We start from the raw sequence: 22,264 nt of genomic DNA on the forward strand, positions 1-22,264 counted from the left end.
ACATATTTATGCTTTTCTAAATCTTCACACATTTATGCTTTTCTTACTCCTTACACATTTATGCTCTCAAGCATGTCACTTTATTTCTTTAGAGGAATCTTCCATGTTCTATTTCTTCATATAGTGTAATGTGCCTGGCTCATAACATTTCGATTTGCTGACTATTGCTAGTCACCTGGCGCGACTCAGGAGGGGTCTGAATTGTTTGCCCGTTTCCTGGTGTAGGTACATGGGTAGACCTCTTCACTGGGTTAGCACCCTGCTCTTCATGATGAATGAATGAAGTGAGATCTGCTACAGTACACTCCTGTTATAACGAAATGCTCGGGACCGGCAGTGTTCTTTCGTTATAACGAAATTTCGTTATAACCAAACAAAAAAATATACAAAAACAAGGAAACCATGCATAGTAGGCCTATTATATTCTGTTTGTTGAATACTCATCGTACACTGGAAAGCAATGTGAAATGGGATGGTACCTTTTTAATTTCGTTTAAATATTACATTTAAAACTGTGCGTGACACACGGAGCAAACACACGGTGATGTGAAGCGTTCTCCCATGCAGAGACGCTATAAAAATGCTTGTTCTGCTACGTATTTTCGAAAGCGATCTGCATTTCGTTATAACGAAGCACATTTCTTTTGTTTTTCTTTGTCAGTGGGGCTCGGAAAAGACTTCGTTATAACGAAAATTTCGCTATAACCGTGTTCGTTATAAGCGAATTTTGTACCATAAACCTTAATTGCGATAATTTTGGGACCAGCAGTTTTACTTCGTTATAACGAAATTTCGTTATAACCGTGTTTGTTGTAACGGGAGTGCACTGTACTTGTGTGAGTCGCGACTCTCTCACAGACGAGACCTCCATTTAATGCCCTATCCAAGGGACAGTGTTTTTGCCTCTTATAAGAGGGGATTCCATGATTGCAAAGAACAATGCTAAGCTACACTCGATGGGACTCAAACCCGATCCATATGATTGCAAAGCAGATCTGCTACCAGCTGAGCCACATCACTGTCCTTAATCTTCCTATCATTAAAGCGTTCGTTATGCAGATTTCACAGAGCATCAGAACAGCAAGTTAAAAACAAGAAACTCACACAAAACTTTTCTTCAAGTAACTCCATAAATCGGTTCTGAGCTAAAGAGGCAAACAACCATTCTCTACGATGATCCCTGGCAGTGATTCGGATCATAAACTGACACACTGTGTTTGTGATGCTCACCTCAGAGCTTGCCTGAATTCATTGCTGCAGACAGCCAGCTCTGCACCTCCCATCATCTTGTTGGCTTGCTCTTGGATCTGGACACTTCCTAGAGAATACTCCTCCTTGCAAGGGTGCTTGTTCTGATGAGATATTAACACATCAATGATATCATTTAAATGCATTATGTTGTCGATGGAATGGAATTGGTGTCTTGATGCTATGTTCTTTGTGTCTTGGATCTTTTGGATTCTAAGAAAGAATACAGACAGCAAATCATAAATGCAGAAAATAATACTGGTTATCACTTTGGAGTTATATCTGATTAAACACATATCTGACATCTGACCATGCTATAATATCTAAGATTTTGAGCTGCTTTGATTCTGTGCCAATGTTCCATTGCATAACTTGATGAGATATTGACATTTACAAGGGAACCATGATCTTTACATGGTTATGAAGTTTATTTGTTTGTTTGTTTAACAATTATAGAAATAGGAAGGAACAAACAAACAGTAATAAGAAAAAAAAAATGCCCTACCACAGAATTGTGCCCGACTACAAATGTAGGCTAATCAACACTTCTTCACTGTGAGTGCTTCTAAAATCACACAAGAAATTGTACATCATATTTATCATATATAAGGCATCATATTTATCATATATAAGGCATCTATTCAGAAGATAAAGTGGATATCTTCCGCAATAGTACCAGTGTAAGGACCACAGCTAAAATCCTGGACTGGGTCTAAAATCCAGGATCAGCCAAACATAACTACCTGGACATGCTGCAGGACCCTTCCGAAATCCACCTGGGTGTCCTTGCCTTCCATTGCAGCTGGGTCCAGACCATCTCCTCCGTACCTGAACTGGACGATGTCCCCCATGGAGTTACGCACAGTTTGGTCATAGTGGGAGCAGAGGTCTTCCAGTGACTAAACAGAAGGCATTCAGAACAAAACATCAAATCATGATAGTGATAGAATAAATATTTCTAAACATGTTTATCATCTCATACATGTACCACATACTTACACATTGTACAACTATATCCTTTTATAGTGTGCCTATTTTTGATTTCCTGCTGTAAGGCTTTTGTTTTCTTTTCCATGATGGTTACCTGCAGTTAATAGGGCACAGCTACTCACTTGCTTCTTCACTCAAATAATTTCTCAACACCTTACCTGTCACTCTACTGGGTTTCTCAACACTATTTTACTTTCATAGGATGATCTAGTGACTACAGAAAGCAGTCAATAGCATTTCCAGCATTTCATCCTCATCAAAACTCAGCACACTCTAAACTTTGATTCCTTGCTACTCTTGTACTGCTGAGCTGGATTGCTTTTTTCTAGGTGTGCCAAGATTGATTCCTATAATGCTAGTCTGGTCTGTGGACTGCTACTATGTCACTGTCACTGCCATCTCAGAAACCAACCTTGACAAGCCTCCTCTGCATGTATCCTGTCTCCGCAGTCTTGACAGCAGTGTCAACCAATCCTAAAATGAAACATCAGAAAAACAATGAGTCAACAGTAGACACATAGCAAATGTCTTTATAATGCAACATTCAACACATGATATCAACAAAACCACTTATATAAGTGATCTTCAACCATTCACAAAGGATTTGATACATATACAGGCAAAACTCTAATCCCTGAAAAGTGTTGTATAAGTTATTACAAGTGTATAATCTCACCTTCTCTTCCAGCCATGGTGTGAAAAAAGAACTCTGAGGGAGTCAGACCAGAGTAGAAGCTGTTCTTGACAAAGCCTTTCGCTGCTGGAATTCTTGCTGCAAGAAATTAAAATTCACACTTTCTAGGTCAACTTCTATCAATTCACATAGAGAATGATTCAACAGATGTGACTACTCTGATGCTTACCACTAACCAGGAAACACCAGAAAGGAAACATGAGACAATTCAAGAATGACAAAAGTAATATTTTGCAATTGAAATTTGAAAATGAGATATATAAAAAATAGATCTGAAATTCAAGGTTTGAAATAAGTTCAAACAACATCAGGGTGGACCACATGATTTTATACATTTTCACCTTTGTTGATTAGTACAATGATTGAACTTCATGAATTAAATTCTCAACAAGACCACATTGCTGGTGAAAAATGAAGAGAAATCTGTTTCATGGATTGTTATGTGCTAATACTTGACATCAACTTAAGAAAATGATTTTGAACATTTTGCAACAGTGTCTGTTACTTTTTGACAGGGTTATTGTGTTTAATCCAAGATTGACTAGCTAAACCACAAATCTTGGGTGATGGATGTATCTGGCCAAATGTGTCTAGTGACAATACATTCATTCCATCTGCTATTTTCTTTTCAATTGTACGCATGAAGCAGGACTTTGAATTCATATGATGTTTGTTGATTAACTGATCAGGAAAGAAAACCTTTTTACAGGTAGTCAAGCATGAAAGCTGCAGAGATCATTATAAAACGAGGTCTATTCCTGGTTCATTAACCTGGTCTATATGTAAAAATCAACTGCCTCTCACTGCAATTAGGCTCATATTAATTTCAGGTTAAAAAAAAAAATACAAGGTATTCTTGATGTCAAGCAGATACATTAAAGACTGGCAGCCTTACCAATGATTTCCAACTACCATCAGTCTAATATTTCATGAAATATAGGTCTGATGTGTAAGACGCAGAAGGTTTTTTTTTTTTCCCCTACAGAGAGCATCACACTTGTTATGAAGGATGTTAAGGAAGGATGTTATAGTATGATGCAAAGTGCTTACAGTGTCTCTTGAAGTGTGGGAGGGCCCTGTCCTCGAATCCATTTGGGATACGTTTCCCGCTGATGGCCTGCTGTCCGACACACGCTATCATCTGAGAGATGTTGATGAAGGAACCTGCAGGAAGCAAATAAATCACTCAGTCAGTATAGAGAAGAGCTAAGAGCACATCTTTGCATAGGATCTTGAATACATCCTATCCCATTTTTGATGACCTACCCTTATCATGTCATGGACCCAGTTGAGTGGTTGCAAGCCCACAAAATGATGTGTGAGTGAAGATTCATATATCCTTTGGGAAAGATGACATTTGGCAAAGCTCTGTAAGAGATACCTAGGTGCTTTAAGAACAGCTACAAGCTCTTTGGTCCAGTTTGCTCTATGAACATCACATATAATGAATAAACATGAAGCATGTTCATGAGGGAACACAAAGGCATACTGAGTAAGAAAGTATTAGATCTCTTCCCCTTCTACACCTTACGTTCTCTCAGAATCTCGGTGGTCAGAGCTTTTCACCTTTAACAGTTTTGGTGCATTTTGTGTTTTTGTTTTGTCAGTAAGATATTGATTGGTACTGGGTACTTTAATACCTCACAAGGATGACAAAACTCTTAAATCACACTGCTACGACCATTTTTAATCTCTCAAAGAATCATGCAAATGCTGGTTGTAACATCTGATTACAAAGGGCTCAACGTGAGCATAGAATACTCCATGTCAAGCTTGAATACCTTTTGAACCACACACAGCCATGGTGAGAGGACTGTTACTCTTGTGCAGCTCTCGTAGACAGGCCTTGCCTGCATGGTCTCTGATCACGGACAGTTCCTTTAGGATCATCGACTGGAATAAAACAAAAGGCAAGGTTGATGACGACCCTTTAAAATTTCCTCAAACAACTACACATATGCTATCATCTCACAAGAGAGTTTTCATAAAGCTAATGATTTGAACGTCTGTTGTACCCTTGTGAGGGAAAGGGGTGTCGTATGGCACGACCTCACCACAATAAGAAAGAAATCATGCTCAAATAATGCTTTCATGATTTTTTTAACTTAGAGCTGCAAAATCGCTTATTAATCTATTACCACAAAAATCCAAATCTGGTTTTCGGTACAAATGCCATGCCATGTCGTCATCAACAGTCTTCAAATAATTTTCAAGATATATATGTGACACATAGCAGACATTGTCAATATCTCCTAAATACGGTTCATTTGAAAGATATATACAACTGCCCTCTTTGCATTTGCTGATCTCAGAGTCATAGTAACATTTTCTGAAAAAAGTCTACAGTCGATCAAGAAGAGAAAAAATGGGCACCTTTTAAGATAAAGTGTTAATCATGATTAATCTCCATTGATTTGTCCTCAACTGTACTTCAAGGTAAGTCAGACATGCATCATCATGCAGAAGCACACATCCTATGAAAGGAAAATGGAATCTATTGCAGCTTTTTTGCATGGAAGATCTATGGTTGTTGTTGTTGTTGTTGTTGTTGTTGTTGTTGTTGTTGTTGTTGTTGTTGTTGTTGTTGTTGTTGTTGTTGTTGTTGTTGTTGTTGTTGTTGTTGTTGTTGTTGTTGTTGTTGTTGTTGTTGTTGTTGTTTTGTTTTTTTTTTAAATCTCTAATGTTCCTTACCTCCAATGTTTCCTCAGCAGTGCATCCTGGCTGGGTCTGTAGCTTTCCCTTTTCCAACTCCATGATGTACTCATCACACTTGGTGTACCTAAAAACAAAACAAACAGGAAGACATTCAGGAAAGTTACAAACTATCTTCTTTTCTTTTCCTATTCACTAAAGCAAGATGACATGGAACTGTACAAATGGATGTAGCTTCTGGCTTTCTCTGATGATGGAAAATTTGGTGCCAATATGCACCACGCAGAAATACCAAAAGTTAGCTTTTTCTTGAAGGAAATGAATGGCCCTCTTCTGTCATGAAAGATGCCTTAGCACATAATGCCTGTTATAACCATATCTTGAGAAAGGTCATGAAGAAAGTGCAAATCCATGCATTCATGCAGTCAACACTTTCAAGGTTTGACCTCATATGATACACTATCAATTACGTAAGAATGAATTGTAAAAACTTTTTAGCATGATTCAACAAACAATCTGCTCAACTAAACTTGCTTGAATACATTCTCAACCATATGCTGAGACTATCAACTACAGACATTTAAAAGAAATGCCTCTAGCAATGGTTCTTACATATACAAAATGCCTGCAATTACAACTTAATCCATAAATATGTTAGGAAGACTGATGTCGTAACAACAAACCCTGCATGGAGTAGCTGTTTCTGGGCCTTGATTAGACCGACTCCTGGCGTGACGTCTCCAATTCCGATGGAAAATCCTCGGTTACCTGATTGTTTCATGCAAAGAGGGAATCATACGTTGTAGTCTCGACTACAGTGACAGCTTTGAAGGAATCATCCGCAATGCTTATGGTCTGACTAGATTTAAGACAACAGACTACGGATATGTTACAGAGTGTTTACAGTACAGGGATACCACAAATAGAAAAAAATGTTCAGTTTACAAATACCAGTCTGCATGATATGTACATCATTAAACCATTGAGGATGAGTTGATTTTGCTATAACACACATTTCCTATAGTCACCTGCCCGAGTATACTAGGGACTAGTCTTCAACAGGTTAAAGATACATTCCTCTACCGTATACGCCATATATTTAGCGAGTGTGAAATTTTTTGCGCATTGGGGCTTCCTGACAATTTTTGTGAGGGGTTAAATTCGTGATCGTGGAGTACAGTACTGATTGGAGAAATGCCGCATGTTGCATTCATGTTGGGATTGGAGTTGACATTTTTCACATGTTTTTACATTCCCCCGATAGCACCCGATTCATGAAATTCACGAAGATAAAAACCTCACGAAATATTCAGTGTACACAGTATCCCTATGAGAAAAAAATACAGACACATTATTAAAGACTGTACAGATCTCAATGATGAGACTGTGCAGTGAATACTGACTGAGGAAGGCAGGGCAGAGTTTGGCCATACGACTCATAGCGTCGGCGGCCACGTCCTCCCCATAATCCCTCAGTAGAATGTAGAAGATGTTGTTCTTAGACCCCGAGCCCAGAGTACTCTTGTCCATGGCACCACACATCAGCTGGCTGTTGTGGACAACAATGTCTAGATACAGAGATAAACAAAGAATCACTGTCAGTAAATTGCATATGAATCAATCATGATAAGGTCGCTCTACTTTCCACATAGCATCATCTGAGGTCTTCACACTCTCAGTACATTCAAATCCACTGGTTATAGGAACCACAGATATGTGATGTGTAGTAAGACTTGAAAGATCACATTATGTTGGACATAACTAAAATATCCTGCATACTTATCAGGACATTTGGATTTAGTGCTTCAATGTGATATGGCTATGACAAATTCTAATATGTTTTTATCTTCTGGCAGTTGGATGCCACTTCAAAATCCATCTATAAAAACTGCAGAATTCTCTGGCACACATTTTATCCCTAAGTTTTTCATACCCTCGTAAAGAAGGGGTTGGCTAAATACATTTGTTTAATGCTGCTAAATAAATTTGAAAGCATATAGCATACAGATTAGATGTAAAGAAAACTACTAGTATTATGTTTGGCATTTGACTGGTCCCATCAAATGCAATACTTGCTTTGCTTCATATAAATCCCAATATCAGGCACACTTGCGACCTAATGTCTTACATGGTCTTGATGGTTAGATCATTTACTAGGGTATGGGTGCGATCACACAAAAAGAACAAGTACTTTCTCGCAGATTCAGTACAAATAAACCTAAATTTATTGCAAGAGAAGAAAGATGGAACATTGGACTTACAGGAGTCATTGATACACAGATCTTCTCCTGATGAGTAGTTTTTACCCTTGGTGCGGAGATTGGCATCGATATTGCTATGTACGTTGGGTCTCAAGACGAGACTAAAGACCTGCTTTCCAGTCCACAGTCGCACCGGCTGAACAAAGACAAAGTTATGACATCACGAATCCTCATTTGCACTGTGTTCAGCATGAAACGTGTACAAACACTCCTACCCTCCTATCAAGTAGCGCAATTAAGACATACCACTGATTTGCGTAAAAAACCTGGTAAGTATATTCAGCTGACTCATTGTCACATCGGCTTTAAAAATGTACATGCACAGTTTTCCCTAATAACAATCTGGGGTGATTGTGCAATATTTTGCAATGGACTATCCCTGGATGGGAAGAAATTCATTACAATATTTTCATGTCTATCTACATAACAGAAGGAACAAAAGGAACTCTGTCATATCAAGTTTGAAGAGCTGGTGACACTATTCTGTACAGAGTAACACACCCAGGTTCTTTGAAAAATATATGTGTCATTTCCAACTTTCGATAGAGTATGTGAAAGGTTATCCATATAGTTATAATTCCATAGAGTCTGCAAGAAGTATAACTAACCTTTCCCTTACCATTTCTAGAGTATTTTATCTTACTGCTATCTTGCAAGACAGCATTCCTTCCTAACCCTATTGTTCCTCTTACAGCAATATGTCATGAAATTAAAAATGCAAACTTTATTTACTGGTATTTCACAAGTTAGCTCTGAAGAATGATCAAATGTCAGTAAATATATGGTATAACAAAACAAAGATTTTCAAAAAACAAGCTATTCTGACAAAACTGCCCACTTCCCAATGACATATCTCACATGACGGTGTAATAGGGGTTACCTTCTGGATGGCCGGAGGAGGGAGAGTGACCCGGACATTCTCTTCCCGACTGGACAACATTGCAGCCACCAGCTGACAAGCTCTGGCCCGGTCAAAGAACACCTCCTTGGACGTCAGCAGATATGCTCCTAGAAACACACATCCATGAACAAGTGTACAACAATAGCTGTAGGCACAAGAGGATATGATGCAATCTAACTGATTCCCAGTCAACAACACTTCAATAAGTTCTCATGGTTTTTATAGCCTGAGACCATACTGCCAAAACCACCACCACCACTACTACTACTAGTGATGATATCATTTCTGCTGCTGCTGTTGTAACTTCTGTTTCTCTAAATTTACTACTTCTAGTTATATTTTGATTACTGACAAAATGAGTAATAAATCCATGCCATGCCGATGCATTGTAAATGTCAATGGCAATGCACATAATGGTAATACTGCATTCATTTTTCTCATCATCATTGCCATAACAGGGTAAGGCAAACGATTGTGTCATTGGGCAATCAAATCATAATCACAGACTTCTAAACTGTTGCATGTATAGTCATAAATGATTATTCACCAACACTTTCTAGGACATTAAGCAATATAGCTGGGTTCCCATTGAAGACTTCATCTTACAATACATGCATCATTTTTTTTTTATTAGTATTATTTTTCTTTTAATCTGCTCGCTGCCAGCACCAGGCTTCACTGTACTCCACTGGACAAGCAATAGAGTGAAAGCAATTATCAATAACCGTATTTTCTGGAATATCACACTTGGAGAAATCAGCTCCATTGGTATACTATTCCAGAACAGCAGGAGAATTTGTGTAAAACTTCAGATTCTTCATGTTTACAGAGCTCTTTTGAACTGAAAGCTCACTTGTATAGATGAATGGATTGGCAAAACACAGCTCTATCAAAAGAAATCTGGAACATAAGAGTAAACATTTAAGATATCCATTAGAGGATTTTAGTTCAGAGAAGACAGGAGTGATACCTGTAATGAAGTCCTGGATGGCAGCGATGAGAGGCTCTCCATTCCTTGGAGTCACCAGGTTAGACTTCACCTGTTATTGTTAGAAGTGACATTATTGAATCCATGACATTTAAAACCATGGCAAACAGGCTAAACCGATAATCTGGGAAAGCAACATCTTCTGTGCGTTGACTTAAAATGCACATCATAAACATAAATCATCACTTGATGTAGAGTCAAAATATATTGTTTTCCTGATAATTTAATAGCAAGTCTTATCTTGAGACAACCAGTAGATATCTTCAACAGAAACTGCACAACTTTAAAAAGAAATGAGACGTTCATGGGATATCTCTTATTTTGATTGGCTTTCAAATAAATGCTGTTCTGAAACAAAACAAAAAAATGTGGTTTGGTGAAACTTGGCAAAATTCAGAGGGCCTTTAAAGAAGGGTAGCTACACTCGGGACTTGTCACATTTCAACATTGATCTATCACCGCTACACACTGTTCCCTTGCAATATTTTAGTGTTTGACTCCAACATGTCAAAAAGAACTCAAGCACTACTCAGGGCCACAAAGTTAAACTACCCATACAAGGACGCAACGTTTCTTCTATGGAGACTGCATTTGAACTCCCACAAGTCAGCGAAGGTAGGGCATACACATACAGAGGATATGGAAACAGAGCAAGGCTTACGAAAACACAGACTTGCCGTAAATTGCAAATTACAATACCTGCAGCTACAATAAGCAAAGCATGTTGATTACTCTGCTGCGAGGGACCTTAATTGCTGCTGAAGTAACTGCAGTTACCACAACTTCAACTATATTGAATTGAATTGATCAAAATCAATGGAATGGAATTGAAATGAATTGAATTGAATTGAATTGAATTGAATTGAATTGAAAAAGAAGAGAATTGAATTGAAGGGAACTGAACTGAAATGATTTGAAGTGAACTGCATTGAACTGAATTGGATAGAATTGTATTAAATGATGATATGTTTTACTTGACTGGTAAGGAAGCAGTGAATGATTCTCAGCAGCCAACTGCGAGATGGACAGCTTAAAGTCCCTTTCAAGGCACTAGGCAAAGAGGGTAAAAAGCCTTGCCCAGGGGCAGAAACCACTAATGCCTGGGGACTTGAACTAAGGACCTTTTTATTGATAGTCCACTGAGCCACAGCAGCTCCTCAAAATATTGCAGGCCTCTCTGTGAAACCTGTATCAGATCAACCTACCCCCATAAGGGTGAGAGCCTCTGCCTTAGCCTCCTCAGTCTGGGGCAGGTGAAGGTTCATCTCGTCCCCATCAAAGTCGGCGTTGTACGGTGTGCACACACACGCATTGAAGCGGAACGTACGGAAGGGCTTCACTCTGGCCTGTGCAGAAGCCAAAGAATAAGGTGGTGTAAGCGATCTTGGATACAAATCAGCTAACCATAAACACATACAGTTGGCGTAAACTAATCCAAACAAGCATATTCAGTCAGCATATGCATCATTGTTCTTACACATGATTCTGCATTTTTCTAGGCTGAAATGTTCATACAGCAAATTCGGTCAAAATGTATACCGGTACTCTTATTCTCATTTTTTTTTTTGCCAAGCCCCCAATAACTTCTTATCCATTTGATCAAAACAGGGAAACTTGAAAAATTAGAAATATGGTGTAGAAGAAGAAGAAGAAGAAGAAGAAGAAGAAGAAGAAGAAGGAGAAGAAGGAGGAGGAGGAGGAGGAGGAGGAGGAGGAGGAGGAGGAGGAGGAGGAGGAGGAGGAGGAGGAGGAGGAAAAAATAAAAGAAGAAATTGATGCAAATAAACGTAAGTTGAGTATGATTATATACCGAAGTTCATCTGAACGCAAACCAGAATGATGTAACTTAGAAATCTGGTGAGATCAATCGAGCAGTACAACATGCTATTAGGAGAGTCAAGCTTCTATCCCTCACCTTGTGCGCCATGATGCTGAGTTTGTGAAGGGACGGCTGTCGGTTGAAGAGAACTACGTCTCCATCAATTAGATGTCTTTCCACTGTGTCACCATACTAACAGGAGATGCATGGATAATGGGTTAAAACCAATGAAGTATATCACTTACACGCGCCTGACATGGAGACTACACTTTCTTATGCAAATTTCTGAGAGATGCTAAATTCAAGGTGATGAGATCGACGGTGTAACATTCATAGTGTTTGTCTCATTCAACTTCTATTTTCAGAGAGTTGGGTCACTCTTGTCATTGCTTTTATATTCCATTCATATATGAGTAACATGAGTAACTTTTCTTTAAAAAATAAAGTCTTTATCAATTTATACACACAGGGAAAAATTTTGCAAAACTGATGAATAGCCACTGAGGACTACAGACTACTTCATAAATGCAAACATATTTCGTATGGCTGCTTCTTAAAGGAGACCTCCGGGTGATTTTCAGATTTTTACATTTGAACAACGATAAATTACTTATACCGAGTACAGAGTTTCAGAATATATAGTGATTGGGATGAGGAATAAAAAAGTTTTCAAAATTTATAACAAATTGCAATGAACAAGGATGATGACATGGCAACCTCACCATAAGAATGCATGAGTTGGGGCTCCATGAAGCAGAACAAAAGAAGAAGGTATGCATACATCTACACGGGTGAACTCGTCAATCAAGCGGTATTGTAATGAAATTGCACTGCAACATTTCTGAAATACGTGAGGCTCCTATGTCATCAACACTGTTCAGTGTAATTTGTTTAAGATTTTTCAGAGTATTGGTTTCTCTGCTCAAAGACCACAATAAATTCTACAAATCTATACATGGAGCTGTCGATTTATGTACTACATGATGTGAAATTATGAAAATTGTCTGGAATGCCCCTTTAAATAGTTAATTGTAATCAGAAAGAATACCATTCAATCAAAGTGTTAAACACTATAACCTCTACAAAGAAAATACTGTAACAGGACCCACATACAATAAAAAATCTGGCTTTAAGATAAATTCAGATTTTCATAAAGGTGGAAGTGAGCATACCTTTAGTTCTTGTGCCATTTTCTGTTTGTTACCATACTTCAAGAACCTACAGAAGAAAAACACAGGCAATTGCAAAGTAAACTAAAATGTATATATTCACAAATTGAGAAGAGACCATGCTCACACTATCATATCTGTACAGAAATAAAATCCTTTATATATATTTACATGGCTACATATGATTAGAATGTTTTCAAGGACACATAGGTTATCCAAAGTGAGAATTACACTATAGTTGTCAGTGTAACTTCGTAAACCATCTAGTTTACATTAAAATTGATTCTTACAAATCAATTGCTATATTCCATTATTTGCAGCCATATTCTTGCAGTTGGTACTATTCATACTGCTATAAGCTTCATGTGGGTGCAATGACAACAGTTACTCAGCAGCATCAGCATTTACATGTATGCCAAACAAGAATTAAACTGGACAAATAAGCTACACTGCATACTACTACAAACTGCTCTGTGATTCAACTTCTAATCTGATTGTACCTGCATGTGGATAAGAGGTTGAAAACCTGTCATTTACTCTTACAAAATGACAAATTGTTGCAATGTTCCCTTTCCTGCCCCTTCCTGAACCAAGAATGCCAAACCACTGCCATGCCTTCCAGTCTAAGTTCCTCAATGATACTTGACTTACATTTTATTCTGGGTGTGCCTCTGGTGAATGAAGTTTGCTCCTGGGTGGACATCACAGCCGTTCATCACCAGCCGCCTCATGAGGGTGATGTTTGACTTGGTCACCTTCTCTGGGTATGTCAGGGATTTGGCCACATGCTCTGGAACAGCGACCTACAAGTTAAAAGTAAGTCAATGGACATGAGAAGATTTGTGAATATCATGTCACTTTAGTTCAAGGAATTCTGCAATAACACATCAAGCAACTATTGCTTTTACTACTAGAGCCACCCTGTGAAAATATGACAAATAAAAAAATATCAATCAATCAATCAATCAATCAATCAATCAATTTCAGTTTCGTTTATTCATTCCAATAAAAATCCGTGGTTACAAAACACACAAAACAATAATCAATCGAAAATTGACATAATACAGACAAAACAAGGTTCAAGTTTACATATTTGCCAAAAATCAAAAATTCATGGAAATGAAAAAGAGAACTAGAGAAAGGCCTTGCGGCCTTGTATGAAATAAGTTCCCTCAGGTATATACGAATACTAGATTATGGAGGCACATAGAGTGTTTTACAGTTTCGAGACAAGAACAGAACAAAAACAACTAAAACATATAGATGTAACAGTCATATGAATATGTGCAGAAAAAATATATGGTTCAGTATCTGTCAAGAAAGTACTTTTGGAGAGATTTTTTGAACATCTTTGAATATTTTTGACAGCGTATATCACTTGACAAAGAATTCCAAACAACGGGTAAATTAAACCGGACAGATTTTTTAGCAAAAGTTGTATTAACCTTAAACATATGAAATAAATTACTGTTACGAGTATCATAATGATGGATGCTGTTATTTACGAAGAACATTTCAGAAATATTAAGAGGTAACATATTCTGAAAATGCAGAAATCCAGTTATTGCTGTATAATATAAGAACAAATCATGGAAATTCAAAATCTTCAACTTTTTAAATAAAGGGGCTGAATGAGCAAAATAATCACTACCAGTGCAAATACGAACTGCCTTCTTCTGCAACTTTATCAATGCATCTACTTTATACTGACTACAATTTCCCCAAACAACTACACAGTATGTTAAATAAGGTAATATCAATGAATTATACAAAATAATAAGAGCACGTAATGGCAAATGATATTTTACCTTATGCAATATGCCGACACACCTCGAAATTTTACTATTAACATAATCTACGTGTGTATTCCATTGTAAATGTTTATCAATATGAACACCAAGAAATTTAACACTCTCTAATCTTTCAATACAATGTGAGTCAACTGAAATTTCAATGTTCTGTATTGAATCAAAAACCTTACTAAATTTATTATAAAACATAACAAAACTAGTTTTATCAAAATTAACAATTAACTTATTACTTTTAAACCAGTTACTAACTTTTTCTAACTCAAACTCAATATTATCCTTCAAATTTTCAGTTCCAGATTGGGTATAAAATAAGGTGGTATCATCTGCATATAATATGAAATCAAAATTTGTAGAAGAATGGATGATATCATTAATATATATCAAAAACAGCAAAGGACCTAAAATAGAACCTTGAGGGACACCATAATTAACTGCAGTTAAAGGTGAGGAACAATTTCCGAAAACTGTATATTGAAAACGGTTTGATAAATAATCTGAGAACCATCAATCAATCAATCAACTAGTGTAACAGCATTTCTCTTATCTCTCACGTAAGACAGAGTATTTCACTGAAAGCTTCATTGTCATTACATATTGTTTCTCTCACAAATGCTCTACATTCTCATTGTCCCACCTCATCAATCCTCAGGTTTGGATCCGGCGAGATGACCGTCCTGCTGGAGAAGTCCACTCGCTTGCCCGAAAGGTTTCCACGGAAACGACCCTGCTTGCCTTTCAGTCTCTGACAAAATCCTCTGGTGGGTTTCTTTGGCTAGGGTCAAAGGGAGTGGGGTGAGGGGAGGAAACAAAAGAATTAATAAGTGTAAACTAATGCTCAATGGCAAACAATTAACTTGATATGAATACTACATTTCTGGTTATTAAAATTAATTGAAAAACTTAAAAGCTACAGGAGGAACCTAAAGAAAGATTTATATCAGGTGGCATCGATATACAGTAATCATCTACATTTTGTACCGGTATGTACTGTTGTGAGTAATAGCAACATCATGTATGAAGCATTTCATATGACATTAGGCTTAGCAAAAAAACCCACAAAACTAATAATAATATAACCTGTGAAAAAACCTTACTCCCCTACTTCCCTAAAAAAAAATACACACAAAAACAAAAACATACCCTGCAGAGGATGTTCCTGAGCTTTATTTATGATTATCCTATAGATGGATAAGATTCAAATTTCTGCTACAGAAATCACACAAACAGAACAAAACATGCATGATTGTTTTTACATAAATAAAACCTAGATTTACTTAATGTATGCATAAGAGATGAAAATGCAAAGACGTATTTTAATTCTGATGCCAAACTAGTAAATTCATCTCGCCTATGGCACAATGAAATATTCTCATAGAAGACAACATTCACCAGAGAAATTTTGAGGAAATCAGTTAGCTAATGGGATGTGATCAAGTATCATAACTGAATCTGAACAGCTTACCTGCATGTTAAGGGGCAGCCCTGATGTTTCACTGTTGATGTAGAAGGCACAAACAAGCTGCAGTAACTCCCAGTCTTCCTGTAGAATTTCACAAAGTAATGATGAAATATAGAATGTCCAGTCTCAGATGAATAGGATTAAAAACAACACAATCAAATGATGATCAGATAGATTACATCGGTGGAAACAGGAATTACAGCAGAGAGCTCCAGAGTCCTCAAACTCAACACAATCATTCTCCTTCAACCACTTATAGAGAGTAAAAATAGAAGTGAAAATATGCAGAAAAGAATCATATACCTGATGGCACTTCATATTGCAAGCAAATATGCATTTAATTGATACCAATGAGAATGGTCATATTCACGTCTCGTTGTGTGTTTTACATCGACCAGCTGTGTGTATTCAACAAATCCATGTATTAATAGTGCATGTAGTATACTCATAATATTTTGTTATTGGTCGGAAAGCTTCATGTCACAAATGTTTCTGGTTTGGTAGTATTAGACATGACATTTGAACCCACCATGATCATGGACATCTTAGCCCCTGCTCTCCTTCTCCTCTGGATGACATCATTGATGAGGATGATTTCAGTCAGTTTGACTGTCACGTCATCTTCATTCCTGGGAAGTTGATATCAAAACCAATAACATTCACCTATTGACCGATTCTGTGACGCGCTATGTGTATTTTTGGCATGGGCAGCGCCATTACTGCGGTGTCTCAGCCGACCCCCCCCCCCCCCTTCCACTCCCCATCCCTCTCCCTACATTAGCACGCGCACGGAATGAGAAACTGATGCATGGTTGCTTTAGCCAATAGGCGTCTCATACTGAGTGCGCGAATGCTTGCTTAGTGCGCGAACCTTTGTTACAAGTGCGTGATAAACATGTTGCCCGTGGGGTGGGGGAGAGGAGGGGGGTATGCTGGGACACCGCAAAATGAGCTAATGGCTGCGCCCAGTGCCACAAATTGTTTGCTGCCCTCAACGAACAGAATCAGTCTATACACATTGAAAAGAGAATCAGTAGGACAGATGCATTGCACAAAATCTCCTAAATCTGACTAGGTTTGTGGTTGGGCCGATCATGTGGGAATGTCTTGTATCAATTTGGAATGCATTGAAATAAACGTGGCATTAAACTGTTATAGGGTTTAATGTCTTTACCAGCACAATTATGAGAACCACACGATGGCCATACTACCTACACAGCCCCATGTCACCTTGAGTATCAGCTGAACTTCCTAGCCTGCAAGCCTGCTGGTCTGGTATAAAGAGTACACAGCTGTCATACATTCCTATTACTGGGACAATATCAATAGTCTTGGTTGTAAAAAAAAAAAAGAAGATCTCGATTAAGCCTGCTCTTCATTCTGATCATTCTTTTAATGGTATTAAAGTGAAGTATTTGTGAAATGGGTGTAGAAATGCAGAAATATGCAGAATTGATACAGTAAAACTCTACACACTTGCTTTTAGTCCTGTAATCAAATATTTACTAACCAATGTACTCCACATCCCTTGATAAGAGGGATATGTTCTAAGTGGCCCTTGGGTGTTTGTGTTCTGTGAATGTTACCCCAGAGATTGCTTTGGACTTACGTGCCAGCCTTGAGGTCAGACACCACGGACGGTCTGATGCAGAGAGGGGGAACAAGGAGGCGTGTCAGGATGAGGTCCTGAGGACGACTGTTGTCAGTGTCCATACAAAGCAGGGGGATGTCCTGTGGATTGTGCCGGTGAAAAGAGTGACAAACTATGAAACCAGTCTACAAAAACATCATTTTGGGAATAGGCATCTGGAGCAAAGTGAAGCACAAGCGGCTGGCTTTGGGTCTGAAGAAACAAGTTTCCTTGGATACAGCATCAGTGTGTATCTATTTGCAACAGAGTATGAAATGATACAGCAAGTAGACAGGAGAATGAGATAGCATGCTTGCTGATACGCGATAAACCAAGTTTTTTAAGACCTCTTAGGTCATTCTGAACTTTTCACAGGAACCAGAATAAATCCAGCACACATCAGAATATCTGTGACACTAGAAAAAAAAGAGAAAAAAAAAACTTTGCCTCCAGTGACACTGTTTCCCTTACAGTGCAGACATTGAAAAAAAAATGCAACATCGAACAGTTAATTTGTCATATTCCTCACCTCATTTGGAATCCTTTTGAAGAGCTCAAGTACTGTCAATGGATTGAGATTTTCCTGTGAGGAATCAAAGAAGATAGGAGCAATCATATGATTATGTAATTACATGAAATAAGAAAAAAAGATATACAGAGCCTAAATTCTCATAGATTCCGAGATATATCTGCTAAAACAAGGCCTAAAGACATTACCATTTAACAGTCTTTCATCAGGACTATTGGAGTTCTCATACATACTTGGGAGTCAATAGGAATCTCACTTAGTCATTGGAAAACAGAAAAACGTGGCTCAATCTAACCATTTCACAATACAGGAACTACATAGAGACAAGAAATTGAAACCTTAATAAGACACATAAGGTATACTTCACTAATGCGTGTCCATAAATGTCCAATCCAATCCAATCCAATCCAATCAATCTCTTATTGTTCAAAGCCTTTACAAATATTTGCAGTTTACATCAAACTGAAGGAAACTGATGACAAAAACAAGTGACTCATTAGACAAAATCAGATAGTGCCAATATTCAAAAATTAAATGTGTTACAAAACAATATGTCTCCATAAAATGCTGGTCACTGCTCTGGCATCAAAATCAAACTAATATCTAAAAACACAGTCATCTTACTGTAGACAGAGACCAAATAAATATGCTATTCCTTGGGTCTGTACCTGTGCTTTTGGCAGCAGTGTCTCTATATCCTTGTTGTGCTCTATGGCCACATCCAGTGAACTCTGAAACTGCTTTATCACGCTCTCTGGGTTCTTCCTGTTCACTTTATACTTCTCATGGATGATCTTCAGTGGACCACATTTCTTTACAGGCCCTGGAGTAATAAGTACAGCCACAAATGTCAACACTGTGCATCAATTCTTAAAATGTAATTGTGTGACTCAGTGTGACAGAGGTGTACATTATTGAGTTATCTCAGAAATGTCATTGGCTATACTCTGTTGAAGATTATCTTGACTGCAAAACAATGTCCTATTACATCAAGAAAATTAAGAAAGAATTATATTCATTAGGGGGATGTATTCATATATTTATTGACTTACTTATCTATTTATTTTCTATCACTTCTGTCAGGCATAAAATGGACAAATCCTGTGCATTATTAACGCTGCAAATCTGCTGCTTGTGCTCTGTACCCTGTGCCAAAAGAAAAACAGTTTTTGACCACAATTTCATATTCAGACTACTGTAAAACTGCGGCACGACATTTAGCAAATTTGCATTGGCTCTCAATGCACTGTGTAGACAAATACTTCGACTTGCACTTTACTTTCACGAATCTTGGCTCCTTGCGAAGTTCATGAAAGTTTCACGCACAAGAAAATTTCAGTTTTACAGTATTCATTCTTCAGGCACCACCAATCCTTTCTACAAATACAAAGTCTTGTCAAGGAATGGTATCACTGAAGAGGACATTACAGTGAGAAGAACATGAAATGGTGAGGTTAAAAATGACCATTGGCGAGGCAAATACACAAAATATTGGAAATTGGACTGGTTTTCAAACATAATACCCTGAAATAAAAATGTTTCCTGTCATCAATCTGTGTCTAGCGAGTTAAATATATCAACTCATTCCTCTCCCTCGTAGCTTTTTTCAAATTTACACCCGTTACTGTAAGTGAAATAGCTATAACATACATAAAAAACAACAACCCACTTTTTGAAAATAATTTCTCACATCATCCACATTTTGTGTAATTTTCATGACATCTTACCATTGTAAGCACCACAATGAAAGCAGATTTGATTCTTGCGACACTTCTCATGGATCTTCTTCCTTAGTCCTCGTTTCTGGAGGTAGGTCAGGGTGGGGCGCCTCAGGGCCTCCATGAAGTTCTGATGATCTTGCTCACTTAAGAGAACATGGCCACACACCTGAAGGGAATGTGAAGGAGCATGAACAGAATGCTGAGTTGTGGTTTGATATTGTAAAAGAAAGTATCATCTATAACTAACAAGATAACTAATAATTACATGAACATTCTGCCAATACATTGTATCATATTCTTTCCAGTAGACTACATAATAAAGAGCATTAAGTTCTTACCTCTCTTCCATGTTAAGATATGACTTCGCTGACTTACATATTTTTTTCTTGTACACACAAATATATCATGCATGGTGAATCTACTCTCAGCAAACTGCAATTAAAATACATATGTAGCTTTGTTACTCTTGTGTTTCAGTCTTCAGTAGCTTTGCATGACAACACAGTCAATGAAAGTCAATGAATGTCCAAATTTGTCTTCACTTGTCAGTATAACACAGCTTATCCCCTGATGTTATGAGTACGAGGAGTGAACACTGCCAATGGGCTTCTCTGTAAACAAGAGTCCTCACTTTACAGATTTCTTGCAGGATGTTGATGATGAGCTTGAAGAAGCCGATGTGGAAGACAGGAAGCTCCAGGTCCACAAAGCCATAGTGACCAACGCAGTCTGACAGGTTCTTCTTGCAGGTCAAGCAGGGATTTTCCTTTTCACTTGTTCCCTAAGTAATAGCAAAAGAACAGAAGCAGAAAACATTGTCCCTTTTTCTATCTTTCCATTTACAGATTCTTTCTTTTCTCATCTTCCATTCCTCTTACAAATATAGAAATGAAAGAAATGACAATGGTATTGTGTGTGTGTGTGTGTACGTGTGTGTGTACGTGCATATGAGTGTGTGTGTGTGAGTGTGTGTGTGTACGGAATTGTATACATGTGTGTGTATTGTTTCATAAACACACAATTCTTGTTCGATCAGTCTGTACATCAACTTGTCCCATAACAGATGCTTCATATCTCAATGAGATGCTATATGTGGTCATTTTCTTCCTTTGTTTTAGCTCATATGTCTCAGTATGCTTTTTTTCCTGTTGAGCTCACTAAATACAAAGCACAAATCAAAATATAAATGATAACAGGGTCCCATTTCATAAAAGGTTGATACGATAACAACTCTTGCTAGAATGGCAATTGTCATGGTAACAAAAAGAATCCAGCTTCCTGATTGGCTGTTGCTATTGGAAGTTGCCATTCCAGCAAGAGTTGTCATCCTAACATCTTTTATGAAACAGGGCCCTGATGTGGCAATATGAAGCACGAGTGGTTGGTTTAATCTAACAGAAAGACATAAAATTGTAAAAGACAAAAAAAAAAATTAAATAAACCTAGAGTAACTACGGCAGTATGCGGCCGTGCAGCCGTTCACGGCAGGTACAGCATACACGGTAATATACCACTAAACACAGCAATGCACTGTTACATGCACATTACACATATACTAACACACTAGCAATCAACAAAAACCAACCGATAAAATGGGCACGATCTCTGACGAAAGTGAAATTTTCTCACCTAAATGACAACATATCGCATCCAAAATGAAATTTTCGGTACTTTTTAACATAACAGTTAAGACACAATGGTCCAAGAAACTGGATTTTTTGTCGTTTTCTCGATGTTCATGGATTTTGAAAACATATCCTCACGTAAAATAGAACTTTCGCGAGCCGATGTGGGCCGCCATTTTTTCGGAAAGTGGATGTTACCATCGAAAAAAAATTAGAAAAACACGAGAAATACATCAACAACACCGCCAGATTTGCGATCTTGTTTGCGGCCAATGCATGTGTGCCCGCTATTTTCACGTGCTTTCGCAATGGGAATTGGCGCTTGCGCAATGTTCGCGAGACATGTGAAGGCGTTCAGCTACAGATCGCGGAGCACGCGCGTATTGCATAGGGATTGTACATCGTGCCGCAAGCAGAAATACTAGGTGTTTCAAAAAACATTTCCCACTTTTGATCATAAATATTTCAAACACTATTCATTCGAAAAAACTGTCATTGATATGAGTAATAGCTGGATAGTGTACAATTTGGTTGAAGGTAATTTGCACGTGAAAGCATAAATCAGTTTCATTAAATTTAAGATTGATTTTGAAGTAAGGTTTCAGATTTTGGTCAAATTTTAACCCTCTGTACAAAAATTGAACTGGGCACAGGAACCAATGATGTGTATGTGAGTGTGTGCTGACAATGGCCCTGAACAATGGACATGCCTGAACCACCTGTTGACTAGGCGTCAGTCTGGCGCTCCCTGGCACACGAATGCTTAA

The 22,264-nt window shown here is 37.9% G+C and overlaps 1 protein-coding gene across 1 annotated transcript in view; it reads right to left on the reverse strand.

Moving 5' to 3' along the window:
* The window catches only part of LOC139720294 (DNA-directed RNA polymerase III subunit RPC1-like), a 37,690-nt gene that overhangs the window by 13,544 nt on the left and 1,882 nt on the right, over nt 1-22,264 (reverse strand). Inside the window, exons 3-26 of the mRNA XM_071631656.1 lie at nt 20,504-20,653; nt 19,879-20,038; nt 18,820-18,974; nt 18,152-18,205; nt 17,602-17,723; nt 16,522-16,621; nt 15,996-16,073; nt 15,168-15,305; nt 13,374-13,525; nt 12,726-12,771; nt 11,650-11,745; nt 10,940-11,080; nt 9,717-9,786; nt 8,726-8,853; nt 7,846-7,981; nt 6,988-7,152; nt 6,268-6,352; nt 5,624-5,711; nt 4,714-4,825; nt 3,983-4,096; nt 2,915-3,010; nt 2,651-2,712; nt 1,992-2,147; nt 1,231-1,352 (exon numbers count right to left, since the gene is read on the reverse strand). Of these exons, the coding sequence (XP_071487757.1) occupies nt 1,231-1,352; nt 1,992-2,147; nt 2,651-2,712; nt 2,915-3,010; nt 3,983-4,096; nt 4,714-4,825; nt 5,624-5,711; nt 6,268-6,352; nt 6,988-7,152; nt 7,846-7,981; nt 8,726-8,853; nt 9,717-9,786; nt 10,940-11,080; nt 11,650-11,745; nt 12,726-12,771; nt 13,374-13,525; nt 15,168-15,305; nt 15,996-16,073; nt 16,522-16,621; nt 17,602-17,723; nt 18,152-18,205; nt 18,820-18,974; nt 19,879-20,038; nt 20,504-20,653 (2,726 nt within the window). The remainder of the gene's footprint in view (nt 1-1,230; nt 1,353-1,991; nt 2,148-2,650; nt 2,713-2,914; nt 3,011-3,982; nt 4,097-4,713; nt 4,826-5,623; nt 5,712-6,267; nt 6,353-6,987; nt 7,153-7,845; nt 7,982-8,725; nt 8,854-9,716; nt 9,787-10,939; nt 11,081-11,649; nt 11,746-12,725; nt 12,772-13,373; nt 13,526-15,167; nt 15,306-15,995; nt 16,074-16,521; nt 16,622-17,601; nt 17,724-18,151; nt 18,206-18,819; nt 18,975-19,878; nt 20,039-20,503; nt 20,654-22,264) is intronic.

The sequence above is a fragment of the Diadema antillarum genome, unplaced genomic scaffold (genome assembly GCF_040938485.1).
Source record: "Diadema antillarum isolate AM-2024a unplaced genomic scaffold, OU_Dant_1.0 scf00000126, whole genome shotgun sequence".
Lineage (NCBI taxonomy): Eukaryota > Metazoa > Echinodermata > Echinoidea > Diadematoida > Diadematidae > Diadema > Diadema antillarum.